The sequence below is a fragment of the Chiloscyllium plagiosum genome, chromosome 32 (genome assembly GCF_004010195.1).
Source record: "Chiloscyllium plagiosum isolate BGI_BamShark_2017 chromosome 32, ASM401019v2, whole genome shotgun sequence".
Classification (NCBI taxonomy): Eukaryota; Metazoa; Chordata; class Chondrichthyes; order Orectolobiformes; family Hemiscylliidae; genus Chiloscyllium; species Chiloscyllium plagiosum.
The window spans coordinates 27,856,673-27,878,604 of NC_057741.1; the positions used below are offsets into that span (position 1 = coordinate 27,856,673).

Sequence of the window (21,932 nt, forward strand, 5' to 3'; positions counted from 1 at the left end):
GCCTTATTCCCTCTCTCCCTTCCCCTATTGTTGATGTAAATCAGCACGTGAGAAAGTTATAAATCATGCATCTCCAAAGCACAGGCTAAAATAGAATGGAATACAATGTTAACATGAGTGAAATGTAGCAGTAACCATGGATACCACTGATGGACTCAAATGCTTTTTTGATATACAAGATAATGTGCGAGTAACTGAAGTGAGGATGCAGTAACAAGCTGTGAATAGTCATTGGCTTCTTGCAGGTGACTGGACAGTCAGTCTCATCCCATAATTATAGAAATTGCCATTTCCAGAGAAAAAGAATTGACAACAAGAAATGTACGATACTTGCTCAAAAGAATTTTTTCTGAATTAAATGCCTGCCTCCACACCACCGTACCACAAAACCCGACTCAGATCTCCAACCAAAAGTCCCAGCGTGGGTTCTGAGGCATTGGAAGAGGCTCATGAATATTTGAGACACACTGCTCGTAAAAGAAACAAGAAGGAGAGGCCCATAGATTGAAAGGGATGTGCAAGAAAAGCCAGGGTGGAGTGAGAAATGAATGTTTTCACACAGCGAGTAGTTGGGAGGTGGAATGCACTTCCTGGAAATATTGTTAAGACACATTCAATTGAGGCATTCAAGATGATTATGTGGATATTAACAGTGTATGCAGGGGTACGTGGAATAAGCAGGAGATTGGTAATAGAGCCAGTGCAGGCATGATGGGTCAAATGGACTCTTCCTGTAAAGATTCTGTGATTCATTGAAGAGCACCACGATAGTCAGTCCGTTCTTTGAAGGAATGGACAGAGTCTAGGTTTAATGCGTCACTTGAAGGACAGAATCTCCAACGGTGCAGCAGTCCCTCAAATTGTAATAGAAATGGCGTCGGTATGAGAAGCTGATTGGCTTTTTCCTGCACCATAACAATTCGGTGACTGTGTGGCACCTTCCAAAAACACTGTGATGTTGAAAATACTGCAGCCTTGTTAGCCAACAAGCTGACAACTGAAGAAGTGAAATGAAGAAATGCTTTGTGAGTCTTTGTTTTTCATGGAGACTGTGATCAGCAGTCGTTGTTTTCAGTGGTTTGTAATAGAACTTTTTTTTAAAGACTTCAGTCCACCATAAAATATGGGGAGCTTGAGGTCAACAGCAAATGACAACTTGCAGAATGGATTTGATTTTGAACAAGATTCTCATTTATAGTCACTTGTCATGCACAGCACAGATATGAAAGCTTCATCAAAAGCATGATTTATTCCTAAATCTCCAGCTTAGCTTCATTAGTTTGTGTGTGTGTGTGTGTGAGAGAGAGACTGAGAGAGAGTAGTTAGTGTGTACTGGAGAAGATGGATGAGGAACTGCCTGCATTGAGCCAACCTGCAAGAACCTACTGTACAGTCTATGGTTCCCTTACCCCAACATGAACAACTGCGATCACTGGGAAAACGTGGGGGGTGCAGAATTCAAAAGAAGCAGAAACTAGCTCTTCAAACTCGGGAACGTGTAGTAATAGACGTCAGTGAGTTGGACAATGGGAACACAAAGTCTTCAGCAAAGTACAGAGGAATTGCACTGTAGCATCAAATAACATGCTCAGTGAAGCTGCTGTGTGATAGTGCCAGGAGTGCTGAAATATGCCTTTGTGTTAATCTACTGAGTCCTGCTGTGTACTATTCCCCATGAGCTAGGCTTCAAGATCCAATTATAGCTAAACTCCAGACACATCGTGTAATTCTTATCTTGCCACGGACTACTGAGATTCTGGGCAGGAAGCTGTGCTTGGTTTTAAATTGCTATATTCAGTATTTGTGATCCATTTTCAAAGAGGAACCTTGCATTTATATATCACCTATTTTATCCCATCCAAATTATTTTAGAAGTAGTTCCTGTCTTTTTACAGGCAAATGTGACAGCCAATACCATTGAGATGAGTGACTAGAGATTTTGTTTGACACCAATTCATTCATGCGTTAGTTTCTGGAGTGGGATTTGAACATGCAGCCCCTGACTGAAGTGTGAAGTGTTAGCATTGAGCTCAGACTGTCAGCTTTTTAAACACATGGGCAGAGACTTTGAAAGGAGCAATGTTTCCATTTGAAAGCTGGTCCTGACGTTCATTCAAGTGACGTGATTTGCTAATCTCGGAAGTATTGGTTGTTGGAGTGAAAGAAAAGATGTGTGTGAGGAGGTATTGCCATGTGAATCAAATGTAACTGCCCATTATTTTGCAAAGCAACTGAAAAACTGACTTAATTAAATCTATGCATCCTGGCCTGAACAACAGGGAAGCCTACTGAGGTGGTTGACTCGCTCACTGAGCTGGTAAGTTTGTTCGCAGATGTTTTATTACCATGCGAGGTAACATCATGTTACCTAGAACGGTGATGACACATCCACAAATAAATTTACCAGCTCAGTGAGCAAGTCAACAGCTTCATCCACAACCTAAGCTACAAATCTTCTTGAATACTCTGAGGGAAGCCTACAGGTGGGTTTGGGAAATGGCATTGAAGATGGTGCCGAAAGCTGTAATAGTTTGTACCTCCAATCAATGGAGTGAGGCATGAAAAAGATTTTTACCAAATTGTCTGGTAGCACTTGAGGTGATCATTGAACCTGCATAAGAGCTGGGGTCAGCATTGGTCTGCATTACCATTTACTTCCAGCTTATATTCCCCAATCCCTCTAAAGAAGGAGGTGGACTAAATAGCAGGAAAATTGGTGGGGAAAAAAGTTATCTGTGGAGTTTGCTGTTGATCACACGACCTTAACAAGAATCCAGAATCAAATTTGTGACTCCCAAAAATATGGGAAGTGAATTCGTAAATCTTTGTACGTATAAAGTACTGTGATTATAAGGGGAATCAAACTTGTGGAAGATTAAAAGCTGTTATAAAAAGCCATACATTTTGAAGACACTCTCTCAAAAGGAATGAAAGGCAAGGTTAGCATCTAACTGAGCTATGGTCTGTTCCGAAATGTCATCTTTATTCAGTGTGATTGATCTCCTCTGAAGAGGCACATCACAATTTAACTCTGAACTCATGAATAGAAGCCAAACCTTTTAATGTTGCTTTTTAAAAACAATTCCTAATAAGGTTTTCAGGAATGATTTGTAAGGAGGAGCAGGACAGTAAAGAACAGTCCTGGCTCCTGATATAGTCACATGAATGTCTGATATGTAAGGTAATTTATGAGCCACTAAATGAAGATGCAGTAACAAGCTGTGATCAGTCATCGATTCTCTCAGGTGACTGGAACAGTCGCTGGTTTATTGATATTTAGTTTGGGTGGTCAACTTTCAATTGAGATTCGTAATTATGGTTGCAAGTTACCTTACTTTGGTTTTAAAATGATATCTTCTTTGCCATTTGAGTAGAAGCTGCATAAGAGGGGAGAGCCTTAGGGAATGTATGGAGGAGTAATGATTACTCCAGGAGGTATGCTCTGGCACTGGAAGTGAAGGGTACCACCTCATGGTACAGTGGGACCAACCTCCTGGTTACAGACAGCAATCACTAGTGACTGAGATGACGATTCGGCTTCCTAATGTTATTGAGGCAAATTTAGGCAGTATTTATATTTTCGTTAGAAACTTTAGATTAAGAGCTCTTGTGGTGCAGTGATAGTGTCTTTACCTCGAGGCCAGAAGGCCTGGATTCAAGTCCCACTTGCTCCTAACATCTCTGGACAACTTCCATAGAAAATATCTCGAGTCCCAAGATTGGATATTTAATTTGCTTGGAGCATAAACCACATACTTTGTCTGAATGGGTCCTTCCAAATGTGAAGTTTTGTGGTGAAGCACAGTTCACTCTAACAGAGCGGCAAGGTTCTGGGTTTCTGCCACAGGCCCAGATGAAGGCCAGGTTGGAGTGGGGAAGGAGGGTGTGAAAATCTGAACATTCCACTCCCTCGACCCCCTTCGCCAGCTTCCCCGCCTACAGCAGCAAGTGCAGATCCAGCCTTGGACTTGTCATTCGCTGTGCACTTAAAGTGGAAGGAGGTCATTCTTGATCCCCAAGCGACTGCTCAAGGAGTTAGTGTCATATCAACAGTGCCCTGGGAATTAAAGCAAGCATTAGGCTTTATTCCTAGGAGGATAGAACTGAAAAATTGGGAATTTATACCAAACCTCTTATCAAACTTTTGTTTTAAACACCAAACCTCATTACTCTGAGCAGTTCTGGTCCCCTTATGATGGAATGGATATCGGGGCCTGGAGAGGGTACAGAGAGGTGAAGGATGGTACCAGACATGTGTGGGGATTCAAATGCAGAAAAAGATTTGGCTTCCTGGATTTCTTTCCCCCAGAAGGCCAAGCAGTGATCTCACTGATGTATTTCAAATAATTACGAAAAGTCTTGATGGGGCAGCTACACAGAGAGAGTATTTCCATTTCTGGGGAAGAGCAGGCTATCCGTCTAAGGTAGTCACCAAGAATTGGGAATTCAGAGGAAACTTGTTTTCCCAAAGTGCATGTGGTGAGAATATGGAACTCTGCAGCTGATTGAAGCCAAGTAGTGAATATAAGGGGAAACATGTGAGAGAAAAGGAAGTTCAGGATTATGATAGATTTAGAGAGGACAAATTGTAGGAAGCTTGGGCAGAGCATACACACAGCATGGGCTGAATGGCCTCTTTCTCTGCTGTGTATTCTATGTGATAATTTCCTCTGCATGTGTAACTTAAATACGTAAGCTCTCCCACTCTGGGCGCCAGTGTCCTTCATGTGGTAGCACAGTAGTTCAGCAGTTAGCACTGCTGCCTCACGGTGCCAGGGACACGGGTTCGATTCTAGCCTCGGGCGCCTCTCTGTGTAGAGTTTGAACATTCTCCCCGTGTCTGCATGGATTTCCTCCGGGTGCTCTGGTTTCTTCCCTCAATCCAGAGATATGCAGGTTGGGTGGATTGGCAAGGCTAAATTGCCCGTACTGTCCAGTGGTGTGCAGGCTAGTTTGATCAGTCATGGGAAATGCAGGATTACAGGGAAAAGGTGGGTGGGATGCTCTTCAGAGAGTTGATGTGGACTTAATGGGCTGTTTAGCCTGCTTCCACACTATAGGGATTCTAAATTGATTCTAAATTGACTGTGCAGCCTTGCCACCACTGTAATCAATCCGGGGCATAGTTCGTTGAATTGAAGGTAATAATGTTTTCTTGCAATGGTCTTGATGTTGAATAAACTTTTCATAGTCAACAGTGTCAGTAAAACCACCTGACTGAGCTGGTAAACCACCACCAGCCATTCATTATAGCAGAAAAAAGTGACTTGCTGCTTTCTGATTAGTACAGCCCATTAAAATTCTCCCATTTGACTCGACAGGTCATAGACTGTATACTGAATTAATGGAAAACATAATGAATTATTAAGCTGCAAAGGGACGTGTCTATGAGTTTCGTCCTCTCCCTGCCCCCTCTCGCCATTTACGTGCTCTTCAAAATGCAAAAAGGGGAAATCTACGGTTTTCTGCATTGAACTATTTAAAGTTTTCTTTGGTGCTGTGATGCCATGGGCTGGGGTGATTTGGGGCTGTTACATGATTGGGAGAAAGTGAGGACTGCAGATGCTGGAGATTAGAGTTGAGAGTGTGGTGCTGGAAAAGCACAGCAGGTCAGGCAGCATCCGAGGAGCAGGGAATCAACGTTTTGGGATTCCTGATGAAGGGCTTATGCCCGAAATGTCGACTCTCCTGCTCCTCAGATGCTGCCTGACCTGCTGTGCTTTTCCAGCACCACACGCTCGACTGTTACGTGACTGTACAAGGATGTTGAACGTAAAGTGCTAACACATTGTAATAATGACCATTTCACCCACGCTGTCGGAATCGGTGAGCCACACATTGTTTTGTCAGCATGCTCGCTGTTTTAAAAGATTTTAAGAAAGAAAAAAGTCACATGAAAGTCGATCGCCTGTTGAGATTATTAAAATTCTCCACAACGATAATTGTTCCAGGTCATGAGCGATCTGGTCAGAGTAGTTGGCCGTTCCACTTGTGAGATAATGGAGAAGGAGAAGCACACCAGAAAACGTGGATGATCTTATAGTGTCTGAGTGAAGCGGGCTATGGTGAATCTTTTGGGAGAATCAGATGAGAAAACCTTGATAAAAAGTGACTTAGAACATAGAAAAGTGCAGCACAGAACAGGCCCTTTCGCCCACAGTGTTGTGCCGAGGATTAATCCTCATCTAAAATAAAATAACCTAACCTACGCACCCCTCAATTTACTGCTGTCCATGTGCATGAGGATGGTGCTTTCTCAATAAGTCAATCCCTTCATGCCACGATCAGCCTAATGAACCTCTTTGGAACTGCCCCTAATGCCAAGATAATTTTTGTTAGATCTGGGGATCCAAAATTGTGCATAGCACTTCAGGTGTGGCCTCATCAACACTCTGTGCAGTCACAAACAAGACTTCCCTATATTTTTAAAATCCAACCTTCTTCACAGCCTTCACAAATTCAAAGTAATTGGCAAAAGCAGCAAGAATGATGTGAGAAAATGTTTTTCCACACAGCAAGGTATTACAGGGTCTTGAATGCACTGTCTGAGAATGTGAATTGAACAGGTTCAGTAGATGTATTCAAGATGGAATAGGACTGTTAGCTCACAGAATCCCTACAGTGTGGAAGCAGGCTATTCAGCCCATCAAACATACCGACCCTCTGAAGAGCATGTCACCTGGACCCACACCAACCCTGTAACCCTGCATATTCCATCTTTGGACTGTGGGAGGAAACTGGAGCACCTAGAGGAGACACAGGCAGACAATATCCAAGCTCCACACAGTCACCCGAGGGTGGAATTGAATCCATGATGCTGTGAAGCAGCAGTGCTAACCACTGAGCCACTCTGGCCACCCTATCTGTGTGGGATAATAGGCAGGAGAATGGCAGTGCAAATTCAGAGAGCTGGTGCAGACATGATGGGCCTGGTCTTGAAATCTTTGAGGAGAAAGTGAGGTCTGCAGATGCTGGAGATCAGAGCTGAAAATGTGTTGCTGGAAAAGCGCAGCTGGTCAGACAGCATCCAGGGAACAGGAGAATCGATGTTTCGGGCATAAGCCCTTCTTCAGGAAGGGCTTATGCCCGAAACGTCGAATGTCCTGTTCCCTGGATGCTGCCTGACCTGCTGGTCTTGAAATCCCCAACCCTAGGGAAAAGACACTTGCCATTCACCTTATCTATGCCCCTCATGATTTTATAAACCTCTATAAAGTCACCCCTCAACCTTTAAAACTCCAGTCTCTCCTTATAACTCAGACCCTCCATTTTAGGCAAAATTCTGATAAATCTTTTCTGAGATTTTCTTAATAATATCCTTCCTATAACAGGGTGACCTGAACTGGGCACACTACTCCAGAAGAGGCCTCAACAATGTCCTGTACGATCTCAACAAGATGTCCCAACCACGAAACCCGAAGGACTGAGCAAAGAAACGCCTTCTCCATGTCCATCCTGACTCTACTCACCAGTTGAGCATTCGCAGCTCTCCGGGGTAGAAATTCCCAAAGAGACACCACCGGCTGAGTGAAGAACATTCCTCCTGTACAGGGCCTTGGTGAGACCTTATCTGGAGGATTGTGTTTTGGTTTCCTTATCTGAGGAAGGTTGTTCTGGCTATGGAGGGAGTGCAGCAGAGATTTCCCAGATTGATTGCTCGATTGGAAGGACTGATGTACAAAGAGAAATTGGATCAGTTAGGACTGTATTCACTGAAGTTCAGTATCATGAGGGGGCAGCTTATAAAAACCTATAAAATTCTTACAAGACAAGGCAGGGTAAACATGGGAAGGATGTCTCTGAAGACTGGGAACTCCAGATCCAGGGACCACAATCCAAGGATACAGGGTAGACTATTTACGACTGAGATGGGGAGAAATGTCTTCACCCAGAGAGTGGTGAACCTGTGGAAGTCTCTGCCACAGAAATGGTTGGGGCCACTACATTGAATGCTTGCACAAATGAGGTAGATATAGTTCATGGAGCTAAAGAGATCAATGGGTATGAATAAGTGGAACCAAATTTGGATGATCAACCATGACCATATTGAATGGTGCAGCAGGCTCGAAGGGCCGAATGGCATACGCCTATATCTATTTTCTATGTTTTGATGTATTCTTATGTCAGTCTGGCATGGTCTGCAACGTACCTGGTTCTAGAAGGCCCTGATGAGGGGAAGCACCTTTCCTGCAGCTACACTGTCGAGCCCAGTCTGGGGATGTTGCTCCTCATTTAAAGGCACTACATAAATGCACATTGTTGATCACTTTGATGCCTGGATTCACTGACCTTTGCAGCTTGCCACAGTGTTCACTGCCTGTGCCAAAAGAGAAAGTGGTGAAGGGAGGCAGAAAGAAAAGGACCTGCAGACTATCAGATGGAGGTTCAATAAAAATATCTTGTTTGAATTTCAAATAAATTGTAGATCGTGATTTCACTTCATTCAGGATTGGTGTCTGTGCATTTAGCAGCTTTGCATGAAATCCCTTTCCCTTTCCTTGGAGGGAGAGAGAGGGACAAAATGGCTCTGAATTATTTAAATGTATCTGAATTATTAAAATGTATCTCGGAGTTAGTATGTTAGTGATCCTTGCCACCATTTGCAGACTACAGTACTGCTCTTAGCATGCCATTCCTGTAGTATCAGCAGCAAGTGGTTGAAGTTAATCATGGAATCATTGAACCATTGACTCATAAAATGTTTACAGCATATTTAGCCTGGCGGAGCCCGTTCATGCTCTCTGCAAGAACACTTTAGCTGGACCCATTCTCCTGCAAACTTCTCCTCCCGCAAACTTGTTTTGTATGAGGTGCTTTTCCAATTCCTTTCTGGAATTGAGATCAAAGGGACCTTGGAGTGCAGGTTCGTAGTTCTTTGAAAGTGGAGTTAGAGGTAGACAGGATAGTGATGAAAGCATTTGGTATACTTGCCTTTATTGGTCGGTGCTTTGAGTATAGAAGTTGAGATGTCATGTTGCAGTTGTACAGGACATTAGTTAGGCCATTTTGGAATATTGCGTTCAATTCTGGTCTCCCTGATATTGTTAAAATTGAAAGGGTCCAGAAAGAACTTACGAGGGTGTTGTCAGGGTTGGAGGGTTTGAGTTATAGGAAGAGGCTGGAAGCTGTGGGGTGGCCTTATGGAGGTTTATAAAGTTATGAGGGGCATGGATAGGGTGAATAACCAAGGTCTTTTGCCCCAGGGTAGGGAAATCCAAACTAGAGGGTATAGATTTAAGGTGAGTGGGGAAATATTTAAAAGGAACCTAAGGGGCAACGTTTTCACACAGAGGGTGGTGCGTGTTTGGAATGAGCTGCCAAGGGAAGTGGTGGAGGCTGGTACAATCACAGCATTTAAAAGGCATCTAGATGGGTAGGGTTTAGAGGGATATGGAGAAAGTGAGGTCTGCAGATGCTGGAGATCAGAGTTGAAAATGTGTTGCTGGAAAAGCGCAGCAGGTCAGGCAGCATCCAGGGAACAGGAGAATCGACGTTTACAATCACAGCATTTAAAAGGCATCAAGATGGGTATGTGAATAGGAAAGGTTTAGAGGGATATGGACCAAGTGCTGGCAAATGGGACTCGATTCATTTAGGATATCTGGTTGGCAACTCTATGACTCTACAATCGAGAATGGAAAGCCGTGATCGAATCTGCCCCCAACTCCCTTCCAGTATGTGCATTCCAGATTGTAACACTCACTGAGGATTCGCACATATGTTTTTCCCACAAATATATGGGAGTGGCAGACAGGAAGAGACCTGCTCCTGTATCAAACATGTCCCCACACTCAAACTGTTTGAACTGTTGCAGTAGGGAACAACCTAACTCCCCCTCTGTACTGCTATTGCACTTCCTGGGGAAGATGCAGAGACACATGGTCTGGAAAACTGGGGGTTTGGTGAGAGACAAAGGTCTGGGGAAAATTCCTTTTAGATACGAAAAGCTGACACCCCCCTCAAATTCTGCTATTGAATAAAATGCACGTTTTCAAACCCATAAAAAAACTTTTAATTGTGGAAAGAAATTCTCAATCACCTGTCAGAGCATCTGAAAGATGTAAGCACCTATTTAGTTAGCAGTCTTGTATCACTTAAAAAGAAAATAAAGATTAAAATGGGCAATAATCATCTATCTTTGGGACCTACACTGGTATCTCTAGTCTGCAGATTTCCCTGTAATAGCGGCTGTGCTAAAACAGCTAGTTTAAACAAAGCAGCCAATGTATGCCCACATTAAACCTCAAGAATGTCCCTTAACTATTTTCAGAATGTCAGATTGAAACATGATTCATGTTTTTTTTTCACTTGCACACACCCGTTACCTAATTCAGACTCAATTTAGTTCCCAATATGTGGCTGACGGACTATTATAATCTTTTATTAGTGGGATCACACTGCCTACCTTTAATGAGCCTGCAGTTCAAGGATAGAGAAACAGTCGTGTTTGCTATTTAGAATATAAATGAACTGCTTGCCTGGCCCCTTGCCATTGGCTCGGACCATTCAGGGGATGGTTTTTTTTGTGTGTGTGTGTGTGACTTGCAACCCCTGATGTGAGCCTACCCTGAAATGATCAGTCCAAATCCAAACAATGTAGGAAATTGTGAGCAAAGGCAGGCACACTTCTCCTTTCTGGAGCTGGAGGACGCTTGTGCTGCTGAGGCTGCCTCTCCAGCAGGTGCAGATTGCTGAGCTTGTGTATCCGAAGACAGTCGCTCGAGTCCTTCCTAATTCCCTTTGCCCGTCGGACCACCGAGTGCCCTCGGGGAAATGATCGGCGTGAACAGCGTACAAGGGACCGGCAAGGTACGGGTACAGAGCGGCGGCTCAGTGAGGTATCAGCGGGATGAGTTGAGACACCAGCCTCGCCGATCCAAGTCGTTGAAGACCTCCTACTCCTCCGAATTTTCGGCTGCTCATCCTTCGTCAGGCAAGGTATGAGACCGAGAGAAAGAGAGAGAAAATACAAATAGCATCCCACTTGCAGGCACAGTGTTTCAGGGCAGTCTGGTTTTTACTTCACTGCTTTTCACTGCAATGTGAACATGTTTAGTGTATTTGTCAATTGTATCCTTTCATACCCATACAGAATTTTCTGCCTGTTATTTCTGTCTCTTGACTGTGGAGTGGCTCCTGTTATTTTCTCTGTTAAGCTTTCTCTGAGCCACAAATGTGACAATAAAACACAACCCTTTTAGTCCGGGTGATCAGCTTCCTTAACCAACTGCTGCATTGATTTAGGCAAAAGCAAACTGGAATTCCATTATTTAAGTGTCTTTGCTATCTGTTTAATAAAGGAAGTGGCAGCACTCATCACTCACGGTAGAACAGAAATATGATTGAATCTGTGATATTGGCACATCACTTTGAAACATGAAGCATTATATCTCTGTTTAAAAATATGCAGTGTCGTGTAATACAGGGCATAAACCAATGCAGCTGTTACTCGTGTTGTAAGGAATTGATTCCCTTTAATCGGCATCTAAATTTTCCCTCAGGAAACCTAAATTTCTCTAGAGAAATGCACTAGAGATTCTGTCTAGTTTGCTGTGCGCATTTGATTTTTTTGGGGTGTAGATGGTTCACTGTTTACCTTTTTAAGGTAATTTACTTTAACATTAGCTATTCTTTTGTAAGCAGTTCTGTCGAGGAATGGCTTGTGCTATGGTCTGTTTCTTTAAATCTGTTTCATATGCTGATGATTTAATTATTGATTATTTTATAACTTGCCTTTGCATCTCCAGCAGTGAATTCCAAAGCCTCAACGACGTAATGTGTTATCTGTACAACAGTGTACGATTTCTGTGAATATTGAAAAAAAAGGAAATTGGCAGTTGATAAGCAACAGGATTTTTCTTCTATTGTTTTCAGCTGCGTTCCTGTTTCAAATCCTCTTCACTGGGTTTCTATCCAGGAATGTTTGAATTCACCTTTAATCAGGAAAAAAAAATCTGCAAAAAATAAATCTCCTGACATTTCATCTTGTTGGTGTTTTGGCATTATGGGTAACATTTGTCCAAAGTATATTAGTTCTGAAAGATTGCTTACTGAGTTAGACACTTTCAAGGGAGGATGACATAAAGCGTGTTGAGTTATAGCAGATTATTTAAGGTTACAGATTAAGAACAGAATTTTTAGGAGTAAAGTTTTTATTTATAAATTATGTTTAAAGCCAAAGATTTGTTTGCTTCCCTCCTTTTGCACTTTGCTTTTTGCTGGAATGTATAATTCCTTTTCAAAGTTGTGTTTCAAATTGTTTTCGCTTTGTAAGATGAACTTCTACTCAGATTACCCAAAGTAACTTGTCATGCTTTGGGCATTTTATGAGTCAATTGATAATGATTCAGTTGAAGTTCGCAAAATGCGCCAGCCTATCCCAGTATGAACCGGCGTATCAACTTCCAGAAATATTTTCGGAAGTCCTAAGTCCTCTTAGTCAAATACAATACACCTTATCTCAGAGAACAACAACTACAATGGCAGCATATTAAACCTATCTCTCAAAATGTACTTTTCCAGTTGTTTCATTTCCTAATTAGCTGTAACCGTAAAGTAAAGTGGACTTGGGGAAATGTAAGATTTTTGCTTACATTTGTGGTGTTTTCTGGCAACGTGTAACTACTTGTAATTTTTTAAAAGACATTTTGATTCTTTGAGAAATATTAGAACTGAACAGAGAGAATCTATTAGTTTGTGTTTCAATAAAAGTGGGTAGCTATACATTATCACTTACACCTACAACAAATAGAAGAGCCTTAAAGAGAACATTTCATGCTGAGTATATTAATATGATCTGTTTAAGCTTGTCGTTGCCATGATTAAATTTGAGTGTGTTCGGCACAGTGCAATAATTGATTGCTGCTGAAACAACAAACAGAATTGAATGACTTTTAGCTTCTTTTTATGTTGCAGGCATTGTACAATTCAATCAAAAATGAGAAACTGGAATGGGCGATGTAAGTACCAAAGACATTATTTTCTGCAAATGCATCTCTTCAGAGCTGTTCATTCTCCCCAGCCCCCCACCCTTTTTAGATGGTTTTAAAATGATATTTTACTTCTGCCATTAGTCTCTTATGTGTCCATGGAACCAATCCAGTTTCTTAGTGGAGGAATTTGATTAGGTCAGTCTTGATTAGTATGCTGATCAGTGTTAATGCTGGATCTGTAGTTATTCAACGTGAGTATTTGTCATTAGCTTGCAATGAGAAGAATATTTTGCAGAGCACTGACTAACACCATGGCCTTTATTTTGGCTTGTGCTGAAGAATGAAGCATTTTTTAGTTCATGCTGGCTGTTGCATTGATCATCAGCGGAAGAGTAAACCAAGCAGCACAATCATACGTGAACCTGATGGTGTACTGACATCCTGATGTTACAGAGCACAGCTTCCTGCACCAGTCCTTTCTCTGAGTTTGAAAAGACTTCTCTGAAAATGAATGTTAAGTAGCCTGTATGAAAGTGCTGAAATTGGTATCACTTGAGCCCAGCGGATTTTATTCAGACCCTCTCAGTACGCTGGCAGAGTTTGTAACTAGCCTTGAAAGGGATGAATGTTTGAAACCTTTACATGACCCACTGTCTCGCCATTTCAATTTAACTTTACTCTTCCCCATTCTTGGAAGTTCCAAGGTGTTGCCATTTGGAGAATTTATTTTTTGGATGTTAGCTTGTCAGCCTCATACCTTAGACTGGAAATCTTCACTGGACCTTGGATTTTTGTGTTAGTGCCATCAACCAAGGCAAACTATCAGTTCTGAAGCTGGTTTTACGTTATCTTTGTACAGTGTGACCTTTACTCATTTACTTATTGCTTTTGATGTTCTAGTTTCCATTAAAACCAGTACTGTCACTCTCTTTCCTACCATGGCTGTTCACTTAAGATGGCTCCGATCTCCACTTTGTTAAATCCAAGAGCACAGACATGACAGATAAGGCAAACAATTAACTAGTCACTGCCACATCTGGCTGGACCACATAAAGTGCAGTCAAAGCCAATGATGTGCAGGTTAGGTGGACTGGTAATGCTAAACTGCCGATAGTGTCCAGGGATGTGCACGCTAGGTGTGTTAGCCATATGAAACACAGGCTTACAGGGATATAGGATTAAGGGTGGTGGGGGGAGGTTTCTGGGTGGGATGCTCTTTGGAAGGTCAGTGTGGACTCAATGGACCGAATGGCCTGCTTCCACATTGTAGGGATTCTATGATTATATTATCCTGCTCTCTTCTGTCAAAGCTATTCATTATTCCATGATTATCCTGGAAGCCAAAGATGTAACAAAACATCTTTTTTATCAAGTGAAGTCTTCCTAATCCTTCTCCTGGCTCTCCTATACTTACCATCAATAGTAAGTGCAAGGAACCCCTGGATTTCCACTCAGCTATCCTGTTATGTTCCTGTGAGCTCAATGGGCCAATCTCCTCTAAGGCTCTCCCCTTCTCTATCCCTTGAATTGACTTGAATTGCTGTTTGATTTCTCTTCTCTTTTTCCTTTCCTGCTGTCTCCAAGTGCTTGTTATTCATGAGTCCCACCTCCTGCTCGCAACCTCATTCCCATCAAATTACAGACCACTCAACCTTGGTTCTTGGCTCCCATGTTTGTTAATAGTTTCCTCTCCTCTGGTAAGTCACCCGTCCTTCAAATCTGATGTCACTATCCCTCCTAAATCAACACAAAAACAATCAGACATTGATCCCACTATACTTTCAAACTAAAGCTCCATTTCTAGGAGGATTAAAAAGACTATTTTCAGTTGAGAAAAAGCAAAGCAAAGATATGGTTTTATCTTTGACTTTGGAGATAATCCTCAAATAGTGAATAGCTTTGGTAAATACGACCAGGACCTGACAGTACTTTATGTGGTCTAGCCAGACCTGGCAGTGAATAATAAACACTTTCCTCTTCGAAATTCTTAAAGCTGTTGTCACCTTCCAATCCATGCCCATATTTTCCAGAGCTCCATGTTTGAGCTCCTGTAATCAGCTTTTTGCCCATGATATTGTTCTCTTGTGAAAGTCTTAAATTACATCTGTACATAATATGTGGTGGCATGGTGGCTCAGTGGTTAGCACTGCTGCCTCACAGCGTCAGAGACCTGGTTTGGTTCCCTCCTCAGGCAACTGTTCGTGTGGAGTTTGCACATTCTCCTTGTGTCTGTGTGGATTTACTCCGGTTTCCTCCCACAATCCAAAGATCTGCAGGTCAGGTGAATGGGCCATGTTAAATTGCCCATAGTGTTAGGTGCATCAATCAGAGGGAAATATAGAGTCGGAGAATGGGTCTGGATGGGTTACTCTTTGGAGGGTCGATGTGGACTTGTTGGGTCGAAGGGCCGTACTGTACGGAATCTAATCTGTATGTCTGTGTCAAATTGTTCCTCTTGACCTGTCTGCAGCCTTTGACACGGTGTATTGGACCATCCTCCTCCAATGACTCTGTACTGGTTCCATTCTTATCTGTCCTATCATAATCCGAGAATTGGTTGTGTTGGCTTTTCTCCCCATTCCCATAGGCTGGTGATCTCCAAGGCTCTATCCCTCATGTGCTCCTTGACTTCATACATACTATTCCACAGCAGAATCCTCCAAACTGCAAACACTTCCAAATGCATATTAATGAAACAAAATTTTGCTACTATCTCTAAATTATCTGACTGCCCATCTCATTTCTTGTACTACGTGAGCAGAAATGGCTTCCAATTAAATATTCCTGAGACTAAAGCCATTGTTTTCACTCCTCACGACGGACTCTGCTTCTTTGCAGCCAACTCTATCCTTATTCCTGACAACTGTCCCTGTCTGAAGAAACTGTTAATAAACTTGGTGTCATGTTTGACTCCAAAGTGAGCTTATGACCCCACATCTGCAACATCACTAATCCCGCCTATTCTCATGTCCACAACATCATCTGACTTGGCCACACCTCAGCTAAACTGCTGCCAAATTCCTCCATGCTGTCAGTGTTAGTTCTAGACTTGAGTAATCCAGTGCATTCCTGGCTGGCTGGCCTCCCACACTCTACTCTTCATAAACCTCATAGTCTGAACTCTATAGCCCATGACCTAGCTCACACCAAGACCCTGTTCACTTGTGTACCTGCCCATCCAAACTGGGACCTTATTAAGCAACTCCTTGTTTTGAAAATTCTCATTCTTCAGTTCAAATCTCTACATGGTCTTGCTCCTATGTCTGTAATCTTCGTCATCTTCCCATCTCTCTGAATGAGACATCTGCACTCCTCCAATCCTGTGTTGTTGATCATCCCTGATGTCCATCATGCATAGAATCATGAAATCCCTACAGTGGGGGAAAAAGGCCATTTGGCCCTCTGAGTCTGCACTGACCCTCCAGAGAGCATCCCACCCAAAACCCAGGCCCCGTACCTATCCCTGTAACCCTGAATTTCCCATGGCTAACCCACCCAGCCTGCCCATCCCTGGACACTACGGACAATTTCCCATTGCCAGTCCACCTAACCTGCACATCTTTGGGCTGCGAGAGGAAACTGGAGCAGCCAGAGGAAACCCACACAGACGCAGACAGTCGCCCAAGGCTGGAGTTGAATCTGGGTCCCTGGCGCTGAGAGGCAGCAGTGTTAACCATCTCACCAGTGGTGGCTGTACCATCAGTTGCTTGAGATATAACATATTGAATTCATTCTCTAAACCTGTCTCATCTTTACCTCACTTTCTACTTTAAAGCTTATCTCTTCGAATAAGCTTTTCGTTGTCTTCCCTAACGTGACATGTGATTCAGGGTCATTGATTGATTGTCTCAAAACATTCCTCTGAATGACTTTGAGCTATTAGATTACATTAAATTCAATTGTGCTTCTCTTCCAGGGACATCACAAGTGTTATTGTTAGTTTTCACATGTACACCAATGGGATCAATTCTGTCCAGGGAAATAGGGAGGCCTTGCTAAAGCTATACAAGGCACTGTGAACAGTCTGGTCCCTGTATCTAAGGAAAGATGTACTGGCATTGGAGGCAATCCAGAGAAGGTTCACTAGGTATGGAGGATCTGTCTGATGAGGAGGGGTTATGTAGATTGCATTTGTACTCGTTGGAAGAATGAGAGGTGACCTTATTGAAACATATAAGATTCTTAGTGGATTTGACAAGGTGGATGTGGAAAGTTTGTTTTCCCCTTATGGGCGAATCTAGGACCAGAGGGCAAAAACTCAGAGTAAAGGTTGATACATTTAAGACTGAGATGAGGAATTTTGTCTTTCATAGGGTAGTGGATCTGTGTAATTCTTTACCACAGAGGGCCGTAGAGGCTGGTTTGTTAAATAAATTCTGTGTTGATATAGACAGGGAATCAAGGGTGAAAGGCAGAAAGGCAGAGTTGAGGATTAACAGATCAGCCACGATCTCATTGAATAGTGGAGCAGAATAGATGGGCTGAATTGCCTATTTCTCTTATTGTTGTACAATCTTTGACTGCTGTCTGACGTTTCTTCCATTTGAGGTCCTGCTGCAGCACAATATCAGGGATATCAGCCCCATCACATCTGCGTCTCTGTCCTTTTTTACTGACTCTGCTGCAGTCCCATCACTCCCGGGCTAAACAAGGTCATTCACTATCCTGTGAGTACAGCTCTCAGGAGGACTGCACTTATGTATCTCCTTTCATATTTTCAGCACATTAAAAAAGTGCATCCTGGCCAATTGAGAACTCCTGGGGTGTTATAGGAACACATGAAATGGAAGTAGTAGGCCATTCAGCCCCTAGGCCTATTCTGTCCGATTGTTAGTCTGGTTGTGGCCTCCATCCCACTTTTCTCACTGCCCCTTCAATAAACCTTGACCCTCTTGCTCATCAAAAATCTCTCCAACTCAATCTTGATTAAAATCAATGACCCAGTCTCCACTGTTGTCTGTGGAAAAGAATTCCACAAGTTCAGAGAGAAGAATTCCACAAGTTCCTCAACCCAGTCTTAAATGGGTTTACTCTGAAACTGTGCTCCACAAGGGAAAACATTATCTCAGCATCAAGCTTCCTCACAATCTTCGGTGTATGAAGACAGCATCCACAGTCGAATTATGTGGACTGAGCCCTTTTTTTTAATAAGTGCTATTTGATTTATTAGTGCTGTCAATTTAAGAGTGTATGTTCACCAAGACATTAAGAGAACTCTGTTGACTTGACGTTTACCAATGGTACAATATCGGAAACCAGTCAGGAATATATTAGACTGGTTGAATCTAGCATTAACAAAAGCATCATCGAGAAGTTCAGTAGCAGCTTATTGAAGATGGGGAGAAAGTCCAGTGATGAAAATGAATCTTCCAGCTCAGTGAGCAAACCTACATCCAAAGTCCATTGATGTTAGGGAGGTGTGAACAGACAGTCATGAGGATGGTGTGGATGTGGGATTAGAGATTCATATCAGAATCAAATATGACACCCAAGGCTACGAGCACTAAAAAATAAAACGTGTCAGCCTCCAAACGGTTGCCAGGGATGGAGTTGGTAGCAATGGAGCAGTGATTGTGCTGGGGCTGTGAAAACCATTTTTGGCTTTATGGATGGAACCTCAGTGAATGTAACATCAAAAGGACAAGCTGTAGCCAATACCCTCAGCACTGTGCTCAGCTTGTGCTAATCACGCACTGATTTCATGAGTTTCTGGTGTACTGGAGGAAGTTGCAAACTACAGCTGTTTCCCACGAATACAGTGGATGCTGGAAGTCTGAATCAAATGCAGGGAACGCTGGAGAATTTCAGGTGTGGCAGCATCTGTGGAGAGAGAAACAGACTTATCCTTGAGTCTGAGGACAAACCTGCTGTTCCCTGTTTTGAGTCCAATATGACTCTTCGTCAGAACTGAGGAACCCATCATACTAGACTGGAACTGTTTTATCCTATTGGTCACCAAGGTAAATTTCTTCCACTTCAAAGTTACCCATCTCTTCCTTTTACTTTGCAATTCAAATTCTCCACATGCCTTTTGCGACCTGCATAACTGCATACTGCATGCTGCCAGGTTTGATTCTGTCCATCTTTCACCCTCTGAAACCCCCAGCTCTGCTGCACATGAATTAACCAAAACCAAGTTTCACTTACAATTCCTTTCCTGGTTCCTCTATTTTTAAAAAAAAATTCATGGAAAATAAACATGACTTAAAAAGGCCAACAATTATTGTCCATCCATAATCACCATTGAAGTGCATGGCTTGCTGGGCTGTTTCAGGGCAGAATTAAGAGTCAAACACATTGCTGCAGGTCTGGAGTCACATGCAGACCAATGCTGATTTCCTTTTCTGAAGGGCATTAGTAAACCAGAAAGATTTTTTGCAACAGTTGATCAGTTTTCCAGGCACCATTATCGAGACTAGCCTTCAACTCCAGATTTTAATTAGTAAATTTAATTAACTAAATCATACCTGGTGACATTTGAACCTCTGTCCCTAGACCATTACACTGTGGCCCTGTATTGCTGGCCCAGTGACATTATCACTGTGTCATCTTCTATCTTTTTTTCTTGCGATTCCAGGAAAAAGTGCCAAATTCATGTTACAATCTGGTTAGGGACCAGTAACTGTTTAGGTACAAGTAGACAAAGTCTTGAAATTCCAGGTACTTACTTAGAAAATAAAATCTCAAGAGTCCATGGTTTTGAACAACAAAATAAACTTTGCCAGTTAGAAAAGTTAAAAAATCGACCGTACAATTTGTGCTCTAACATCCAGAACTAACATGAGGTAAATATGTGTTAACAGATAAATATTGGTCGCACGTGCTTCAGTGCATGTCACATGGCTGATTTGGGTAAGACAGATCCCACCGATTTCTCAGCAACTCACCTCGAGTAGGTGACACTGCAGGTTACCAAATCTCATCAAAATTTCTCACCTTCATGAGAAATATCGAATCTTCACTTTTGATGGTCTAGCCTCAGAATTTCTTCAAAAGCCATTCCAAATCATGTTGTCTCAACAACTGCTTATGTCACAGTAATCCAATCTCTTCCTCTGAGACCAGGTTCCCTGGGATTTCTGAGACTATTTGCAAGTGTCTAATAATCAGCACAGTACCAGAGAGTTAGCTTCACCTAGCTGCCACTGCCTTTGAATTTCTCAGATCTCCAATCCTCCTCTGTTGCCTCTAGCAGATACCAGTGGTATTATCACTACACTATTAATCCAGGGACCTAGGGATGCTCTGTGGACTTTGGTTCATACTGCAGATAGTGGAATTTGAATTCAATAAAAATAAATCAAAATCTAATGATGACCATGAATTGATTGTCAGAAAAACCTATGCCTTCCATAGGGAAGGTAATCTGTCATCCTTACCTGGTCCATCCTACATTTTACCCACAACAATGCGGTTGACTCTTAACTGTCCTCTGGCAATAAATGCTGGTATAGCCAGCAATGTCTTCATCCTGTGAATTGGGTTTTTTATATGAAAACTCTCAGATAAACCCCAGGCTCTACATTACCAGCAACAGCACTTTAGCTGGACGGAATTATTTTTTTTGGATGCAGGGCCAGCTTCTATCACCTCAGGGCATCTCCTGAGCCCTGAGTGCCTGGAACCATCTAACAACAGCACCTCTGCTGCTTGGAGCCTCATTCCCTCACATTCAAACACCAGAATGACAGTTAAGGTAGCAACCTTCTGCTCTGACTATCTCCAACCAACTGACTGGGTCCCTTGAGCTCACCTTTCACTGCTATCTCTACAGTGCAACGCAAATTAATTAGAAAGGCTGAGCCTTCCCAATTTTTCTGGCCGCACTGGGGGAATCCTCACACAGCCTATGCATCAAAACCCCAGCCATAGAATCTGCCTAGAACAAGCTCAGTTCACATTTCTTCACATCTTTACACTGCCATTGGCATTCCTGATGAAGGGCTTTTGCCCAAAATGTTGATTCTCCTGCTCCTTGGATGCTGCCTGACCTGCTGTGCTTTTCCAGCACCACATTCTCGAATCTGCTATTGGCACCCACTCTCAATCTCTCCTCTTTCTCCTCAAAGCCCATTTCTTTAACCTAATTTTCTCTTTCACTGCTCTGCTTTTCTGACATGGAGTCAAAAAGTGTGGTTCTGGAAAAGCGTGGCTGTTCAGGCAGTATCCGAGGAGCAGGAAAGTCAACGTTTCGAGCATGAGCTCTTCATCAGGAATGTCGTTCTTCTTTTCTGACATGGAGTCCAGTTTACATACGTCGGTAGTGTTATGTTTGTGAGGTTTTGTTCTGATCTTGCACAGCCTTAATATAATTCAGTTGGACTCGCCATGACTAAAAACTGGGAAGACCCAGTTTCTGCCAGATGGCACTGGTGTGACCTGAATCTGGTAGAAAAGCAGATTTGAGTCCGAAAGTTGCAGGCCCATTTCCCAACCTAATACTTGAACATATATTGGGTAAGGTCTATCATAGAAAAGAGGCTGTTCAGCCCATTGAGTCTGCACTGATCCTTCAAAGAGCATCCCACCCAGACCCACATTACCCTGCACTTAGCATGGCCAATCCATCTAACCTGCGTGCCTTTGGACTGTGGGAGGAAACCGGAGCACCCAGAGGAATTCCACGCAGACGTGAAAACTCCACACAGTCACCCAAAATTGGAATCAAACCTGGGTCTCTGGCGCCGGGAGGCAGCAGTGTTAACCACTGAGCCATCATGCCTGAGCATCAACATTTTGAAATGGTTAGTGAATCTCCGTGGACCTTTTTGGAAAGACGTCCTGAGCAGCTGCATAAATCCAATTTCTTTTTGCCTGTTCCAGAATGGACAGAGGTTGGAGCCCTGATCTGTGTTATATTTCAGAATGATTTGCTTCCCCAAGGCTGTGTGATCCATCTCTTTGTTCAGATGCTCGATGACGTATGACATGACGGGGAAAAATTATGCATCATTAATACACTATCCTTGATCACTAAACTACTTATTAATCTTTAACGGG

The 21,932-nt window shown here is 42.7% G+C and overlaps 1 protein-coding gene across 3 annotated transcripts in view; it reads left to right on the forward strand.

Moving 5' to 3' along the window:
- The window catches only part of LOC122539453 (PH and SEC7 domain-containing protein 3-like), a 421,315-nt gene that overhangs the window by 327,020 nt on the left and 72,363 nt on the right, over positions 1–21,932 (forward strand). For all 3 annotated transcript variants that reach the window (XM_043674302.1, XM_043674303.1, XM_043674304.1), the window contains one exon: positions 12,916–12,959. In XM_043674302.1, coding sequence (XP_043530237.1) covers positions 12,916–12,959 — 44 coding nt within the window. The remainder of the gene's footprint in view (positions 1–12,915; positions 12,960–21,932) is intronic.